The sequence below is a fragment of the Sinocyclocheilus anshuiensis genome, unplaced genomic scaffold (assembly GCF_001515605.1).
Source record: "Sinocyclocheilus anshuiensis isolate Anshui unplaced genomic scaffold, SAMN03320099.WGS_v1.1 scaffold405, whole genome shotgun sequence".
NCBI classification, from domain to species: Eukaryota; Metazoa; Chordata; class Actinopteri; order Cypriniformes; family Cyprinidae; genus Sinocyclocheilus; species Sinocyclocheilus anshuiensis.
The window spans coordinates 216914-224930 of NW_015539855.1; the positions used below are offsets into that span (position 1 = coordinate 216914).

The 8017-nt window shown below is 36.1% G+C and overlaps 1 protein-coding gene across 1 annotated transcript; it reads right to left on the reverse strand.

The window, feature by feature from the left end:
• Window positions 1–4548: 4548 nt before the first annotated feature.
• On the reverse strand, window positions 4549–7758 carry fam167ab (family with sequence similarity 167 member Ab). Its single transcript, XM_016481179.1, has 2 exons — window positions 7346–7758; window positions 4549–5172 (listed from the first exon to the last, which is right to left on the reverse strand). Exons 1-2 carry the CDS (start codon window positions 7682–7684, stop codon window positions 4909–4911), a joined length of 603 nt encoding a protein of 200 aa, XP_016336665.1. The 5' UTR covers window positions 7685–7758; the 3' UTR covers window positions 4549–4908.
• Between the last annotated feature and the right edge of the window lie 259 nt (window positions 7759–8017).

An 8017-nucleotide genomic window follows, 5' to 3' on the forward strand; every position in this document is an offset into this window, starting at 1 on the left:
CGAGTCACCCCCCCCCCCCCCCCACACGATTGTAAAGCGCTTTGGGTGTATAACAATACACAATAAAGTGCTATATAGATGGATCATTCATTCATTCATTAATATGGAGTAGGAAATAATTTCCGCTAAAGAAACTTTTTTTAATTGTGGTGGCATTGTGGCAATATAACATTGTTACCAACAGGGGGCAGTTGTTTACCTACAGCAGCAATCCAGATTGACCAAGTTTCTTGATCAGCAAATCATATGATTTTTGAAGGATCATGTGACACTGAAGACTGGGGTAATGATGCTGAAAATTCAGCTTTGCATCCCAAGAATAAATTACATTTTAAAATTAAAATAAAACGTGTGATATTTATATTATTATTTATGATATTGTAATATTTCACAATATTACTGTTTTTAACTGTATCTTAAAGAGACTTGCCAACCGCAAACGGTAGTGTATGTGTGTGCTGAAGGTCTATACATATGTTTTATTTCATAAAAAATATATAAAGTACATTCATTTATTTCCATTTGCGCAACTGGGAATTGCTGTAACTGTGCTCCAAATTCCTCACACTTGTTTAAAAGACACTCACAACTAATGACAAATAAAAACCTTGACAAAAATAGGCATTTAAGAAGAATCTCTAACATAGGCATAAGCCTGCTCAATTTATCCAAGCATGTAGCTATCACGCAACGATAAGTAGGATTAAACGTATCCCACAGTGCAACAGTGCACTCCCTCTCTCTCATTAGCGGATGTTACCTCTGAAACAAGAGGCCTTTGCCATGGATTGACTTCTTTTTGAGGTTACCTAGAGGGTTAATTTTGGATAAGATAAACTTGTGCTATAAATCTGCCATTTTAATTATTTTGTGCTGGAGAGTCCTTGCCATCAAAGCAAGAGCTAAACTCCTCAAAGACATCTACTGGCATTATCACATGGCTACAGAACAAGCTTTGGCACCCGTACATATTAAATGACAGCACCAAAAGTTTATTCGAGCAGAAGACATTAAGTCGTTCATTAATAATACGCCTCTTGGAGACGAACATGGCGCATAACTTCGCGCACACAGCACATACCTGTAATTCCAGGGCGCATGCATGCGTAAAACCCTCATTCCTGACTGGAGCCAAGAAGCACATCCTGACAAACTGAGCTGCTTTAGGGACACACAAAGGGTGTCAAAGGTCAGTACCTTGATCCTGAGCTAACAAGGAGCTGGGAGCTTATGTCATGTTAGATGTCATTTGACAAGACAGCTGCACTGGAGACAATGATACAGAGAGACCTGGTCTCTCATTAGAGCTAAAGTTGACTGGGGAATGGTGGCAGACAATAGCTCCAAAACGACAGGTGTCTTGATGGTTTATAAAGGCAGTAAAGAGTGCATTAGTGCCTACCCACTTTTTCAGCAGCATTGGTTCCGGAAGTGTTTGTCCAATTAATTTTTCCCATAGGGATTTAAAAAAAAGTCTTTGTTAAAAAGTTAAAAGCCATGAACCAAGTCAACCAGCTATGAGGTCAATCACAACTTTAAAAAGTATTGAAAATCAGACTAAAACACAAAGGATCAAGACTTTGTGTGAGGGAAAGAACTACCATCCCACAAAGCACTGCGAATGACATAATTAAATTAAAAACAGAGCAATATTAAACTAATGACTTAGTATAGTATATCAAATTTTCATTGCTGTCTATGGAGGGACAGAAAGCTCTCGGATTTCATCAAAAATATCTTAATTTGTGTTCCGAAGATGAACGAAGGTCTTCTGGGTTTGGAACGACATGAGGGTGAGTAATTAATGACAGAATTTTCATTTTTGTGTGAACTAACCCTTATATGTTATAATTCAAAATCATTTCCTTTATACACTCTCAGAAAAAAAAGGTACAAAGCTGTTACTGGGGTGGTAAGGTACAAAAGCGAAAAGGTACATTTTTGTACTTTTTTATCTCTAAATGTTGCATATTAGTACATACAAGTACTTCAAAAGTACATATTGGTATTTTTGAAAGGGTACAGCCCCAGTTTTGTACCTGAGAGATTTTTCTGAGAGTGTATGGAGAAAATGAATGGCATTTTTATCTCTGGAACCAAGCTGTTGCACTCAATGGCTTTTCACAAAAGATTCAGTTTTGTAAAAAAAAAATATATAATTTGATTAAGCAATATCACACAAGTAGATATTTGTGCCAACAACACGACTGTGAGTGTGATACTGCGTTTTTAAGTTTAATAAACAATATTAATATTGAGTAACTTTAATTTTAGACACAATATCACTGAAAGTAGTTCCAATACAAAACAGTGAAAAGTCTCCACGCTATCAGCTGGTCGACCAATCACATTCGAGGACCGGATTGCTATAAGAAAGTATTAAAACTGCTAATTGTGAGACAATATGTCAAGTCCCAGAATGCTTTTGGAGTTTATCATTGATCAAGGATGGTTTGGCTGTACACAAAAGCCAGTCATTGAAGGGATGTGAAACACAACCTTCCTGAAAAAGGACTTTGAAACACACCCTTTCAGCTTTTGTTCAGAGCTGGTTTCACTCCATCTTTTGAAGAAATGTGAATGAGAAAGCCAAGACATTTTCTCTGAGGTAGGCCTATTGTTCTGACTGAGTTATCCAGCACAATATTCACACTCATTAAAAAAGCACTGCAAATGTTTAAGATTAACATAAAAACCAAGTGAACCGAAATACTCCAGTGTTCAAACAAACAGGAAGTACCTAAACATCCACAAATAAGGTAATTGAGCATAGTAATGACACTTATTTTCGTAGCCTTTGCACATATGTTGGAGTTTTTGTTTATGAAAACATGTCATTTGAATGATGGAGATCTGAAGAGATGCTCCTCCCAAATTGGGAAAAATGGAACCACTTAAGAGTAATTGGCTCCATAGAGACTGGCATCAGCTCAATGTACACAAAGTGGTAAACTGATGAGCCTTCTTGCTTCCTTTCATAGTAACATACTAACTCAGCAACAATGTACTGTAAAACATTTATTGCAGGATTATACGGATGAATTATCAGAGGTTTCTGTAAGCATGTTTCCACAGATGATCTGTGGGATGTTATTGCACAGTATATAGCAAATACCATCTTTACTGTACATGCCAAGGATAATATTTTTTAATGAATCGAACCACAACCGAGTTATGTTTATAAGATATTCTTCTATATAAAATACAAATGTGTATAGAAAAAATCTTAGAGTTCAAACATGCAGACTCGTGTGTAACTACTTGAGACATTTTGTGTCATACATAAGCAAAACTGAATTAAGGCTGTGGCTCTGTTCCAAAACCTAGTGAGCTGCTTCACTACGGCCTACATAATCATAATCATGAACCGCACAAGAGACCGATTTGGAGCGCTCATACATAGGTAGCAAGTCTTTGTGCCACACAATTTGCATTACTCTTGGGCGATTTGATTCATTTTATTTCAACAGAGTGCAACATTCTGGTTCCGGAAGTGAAATACCATTCATTTTCTCTGTTGGGGAATTGATTTTTAACAATAACCATTAAAGAAAAGCCTTCTGTGAGCTTCAAGGTTGTTAATCGATGGTACACGCTTTTGTTGAAACCATCAGCCTGCATTACTCTGTTTCTTTTTTTTTTTTATCATGTTTAATGGTGGAATTCCTGGTGGTCACAACCACAATGATTCATGGGATTGTAATTATTTTCCTTAATAAAGTCAATAAGTACACAACCTTTGGCTTTTTGTCTGATTTTCAGAAATGTTTTTGCTTCAGATCAAAGTTTATGTTGTGATTCATTTCATAGCTGGTTGGTTTGGTTTACGGCTTATAACTATTTAATGAAAATGTTTTAAAATCCATAGGGGAAAAATGAATGGGAAAAAAAAATCTGGAATGAAGGCAGCTGAAAAAATGTCTGTGCACTGTTGACGTTAACATGTTGCTAAGCTAACGCACTAATAAAGCATTAAAATTATACATAATAAGCATTAAAATTAGTGCTGGGCAACAATTAATCGTGATTAATCGCATCCAAAATAAAAGTTTTTGTGTACATAATATATGTGTGCGTACTGTGTATATTTTTATATGTATATATAAATACACACACATGCATATATATATTTAAGAAAAACATGTATATATTAAATATATTTATATAAAATATAAATTATATGAATATAAATATATACATGTAAATATTTTCAAAATATATACTGTATGTATGTGTCTTTATATATACATAATAAATATACACAGTACACACACATATATTACATAAACAACAACTTTTATTTTGGATGCAATTAATCACGATTAATTGCTGCGCAGCACTAATTAAAATTCACAGAACACAAAATTATTATAAAATAATTCATTTAAATTACATTCATCAATACTTTTCAATATTAAATGATATGTACGTTTATTAATAATGAACATTTCTAATGCCTTGTCCGCGATCCTGTTCACTGAGCTTATCGCAATGCATTATGGGATTGCTTTCACCATGAATGCTGCCTTAGAATTTGGCAAGGTGTATTGGAGGCACTATAATTAAGATGCCTATATTGGAACAGTCTTTACGCTTTTGATAGTTTACAAGGTTTTGAAACAGAGCATGTGTGTGGTATAAGCAACATCATTTGATATCTCATGACCACAACAAGGACTGTATCTAAGGCATAGAGCCATGGCTAGTGGATCAGACATTTTTTTAGAAGTCATTGTCTATTGTTCATTTGATTAACTGAAAAGGTTTCACTGGCACAAGAACATAGAGCAAGAGGCACAGGATGTTCTGTGACAACAGTTCTCTTGGGTTCCAAAACAGTTGTCTAAGATCATTCACTTTTTGAGTCCCTAATTCTTTTCTTTCGCAGTTGGGTCACACGTTAAATGGCTAGCAAAGGGAAAAGCGTCTGGAGTTGATGTTCATCTTGGTGACACCAATGAGGCGCAGTGGTGAAGAGAGTCCAAACCCTGGAGTGACGGGCCCATCACACAGAAGATCCGACAGCTCGTCACGCTCCTCCAGGCCAAAGGTGGCGTCGTTGAGCATCCGGCGATGCAGGTGACACGTCTGCTCCACCTTGAGTTTGTTGATGTCACCGCGTAGTCGCATAAGTTGGCGGGCCAACTGCTGGTCCTGGATGCGCATCTCCATCTATGAAAGAATAACAAGTAGGAGAAACTTATAAAATGGTTGGTTCACCCAAAAATTTAAATTCTGTCATTAATTACTCACCCTCATGTTGTTTCAAGCCTGTAACACAAGTGAAGATATTTCTGATGAAGTCTGATAAAGCTTTCTGACCCTGCATAGACAGCAACACAACTACCGCGTTCAAGGCCCAGAAAGGTAGTAAGGACATCGTTAAAATAGTCCATGACATCTTTATGAAGCTACAAGAATACTTTTTTGTGCACAAAGAAAACAAAAAAAATTATTTTATTCAACAATTCTTCTCTTCCGTGTCAGTCTTCAACATGCATTCACGCTGTCTATGCTGTCTATGCAGGGTCAGAAAGCTCTCGGATTTCATCAAAAATATCTTAATGTGTGTTCCGAAGATGAACGAAGGTCTTACGGGTTTGAAACAACATGAGGGTGAGTAATTAATGACAGAATTTTCATTTTTGGGTGAACTAAGCCTTTAAGGCTTAATTATATCACTTTGTGCCTCCTCAAATTTCTTAGTGAAAATTATGAAGCATTTACTTAGACATAATGAGACAAGATTGACTTATTTTACACAGATTAGATGTTTAGATTCAGGGTTCTCAACTGGCTGTCAAGGTACACTTTCCTGCAGAGAAATACTCCCTTTAAAAGTTCGAGACAAAACTATAGAAAAAGTCAAATTGATCTGGTGTCATTTTAAAATGAAATTCTCCTCATGTCATTTTGAATTTCAAATGCATTTTTAAACTACTGTAATATTTTTCAAAGTTTTCAAAACATTTGAGTACTTTTTACAATAAAATACCATTTTAGTTATTCAACCTCATCATTTCACATTTAATTCAATGTTACCTGCCATTTCTTTGTAATTAACTGTGAAAATGACTAGCAATTTCTGAGTAAAATGGTTTCTACACTGTGATGACAAAGCTTCTTTTCAGCATCATTACTCCAGTCTTCATGATCCTTCAGAAATCATTCTAATATGCTGATTTAGTGCTCATAAAACATTGGTTATTATTATCAATGCTGAAAACAGTTGTGCTGCTTAATAGTTTTTAATATAAATCTTTTGTAACATTATAAATCTTTATTGTCACGTTTGATCAATTTAATGCATTATTGTTGAATAAATAGAAATCTTACTGACCCTAAACTTGGAAAAGGTAGTGTAAGTCTCTCTACCTTTCAGGCTCATGCAAAATGTACCACGCATGGGCATGTAGATCCATCTTTGTTAGCAAACACGCTTTTGTCAGTTTCACATAACAAGGGGCTCAAAATTAGGGGAGGTGATATGGACCATCAGAAGTCCCCTTGATACCGCAACTTGCCCTGTTTTTTTTGTTATTGTGTCCAATTTTCTTTGTGTAAATGTTTATGGACACACACGGGGCAAAGGCGGTGGAAGAAAGGCTTCTGATGTGGCTAAAGGAGCCTCATTGCGTGCCTTGGCTGTAATGGCCTGTGCATTAAAGTATGGCCTGTGCATTAAAGTATGCCAACCACATGGCTGAGTGGAAGAGAAGTGATTACACTTAGAGGAACAGAGAGCGATCACCTCTCATGCTCATCTGGTCACCATCTTTTCCACTCACTTTAACATGAATGGCAATCTCTCACGCAGTGATGTAGCAATGAAGGCCTGCGCATTCACTCCATTGTTTCATTCAAATTAGCTAACTAATGGGGATGCTGTTCGTTTTCTTCCCTAAAAGAAAGATGATTGCAAAATAGCAGCAAATTATTTTGAAAAATCACATTTTTGAGAACATGATAATGACAAATATGAGTGTCGATAAAGACAATTTCATTGAAAATGCTTAAAAAATCCATTTAAAATGAATTGTTGATTCAAAATTTTCAAGAAAAAAATACATGTATTTTCCATACACCTTGAATGAGTGTCCATAATCATTATTGGAAAAAAAAAGCACAAACAATTCAAATCTATTTTTAAGGTATTTTTTTATTTATACAAATATCTTAAATTATTAATTATATTTTTAGATGATATTAATTATACTTTTTTGGGAGTTGCACCACATGACATATGACCATATGTCATAAAAGGTCAAGTTTTCTGATATTTTAAGAGAAATAATTCCATATAACTTCAGTCAACAAATGAAGATTTTGAAACGTTTTGACTTACCAGTTCTTTTCTAAGCCAAACCAGAGCTTCATCGATATTATCAAATCCTCCAAGGTTTCTAGAAATCAGAGCATTTCCTGCAGTCACTTGGGAATTCTGAGGTGTGACGTCAGGCTTCAGTCCAGCACCTTTCTCCAGCTCTGATGAGCCCTCTGACACGGCTAAGCCTTTGGAGCTTTGAGCTTCCACTTGTTCCTTCCACTCAAGATAGGACGGCCTTCTGGTCTCAAGCCTGAGCTTCTCAGTCAGTGCTTTCAGGTTTCTCAAATGATCATCTGGGGCGACCTCAAGGCCATCACAGTCCTCTATATTAATCTGAGGTATTGAGCTGGCATCCATGGCCTTTTGAGGAAGTCTTTAGTGTTGCCAAAAATAAACAGTGAAAATCAATTTAAGTGGTCAGATGATCTCATTGCCTTGTTGGATCAATAAATATACAGTAGACCTTTGGATTTGCTTGCAATAACCAGGATGGTGTGTCTGTGGGGCTGTAAAATAAATCAACAACGCAGATATTGAGCTTCCATTTTTCCAGCAGTATCGTCCCCCTACACTCTAAAAAATGCTGGGTTAAATACAACGCAGTGCTGGGTAAAATAGGTACAAACCCAGCAATTGGGTTGTTTTGACCCAGCGGGTGGGTTAAATTTTTACCCCAAATTTCTGGGTAGT

Coding starts and splice junctions, on each gene's coding strand:
- fam167ab (XM_016481179.1), bottom strand. CDS start 7,684: ATGGATGCCAGCTCAATACCTCAGATTAATATAGAGGACTGTGATGGC. Junction 5,173..7,345: donor TTTGGCTTAGAAAAGAACTG/GTAAGTCAAAAC, acceptor ATTCTTTCATAG/ATGGAGATGCGCATCCAGGA.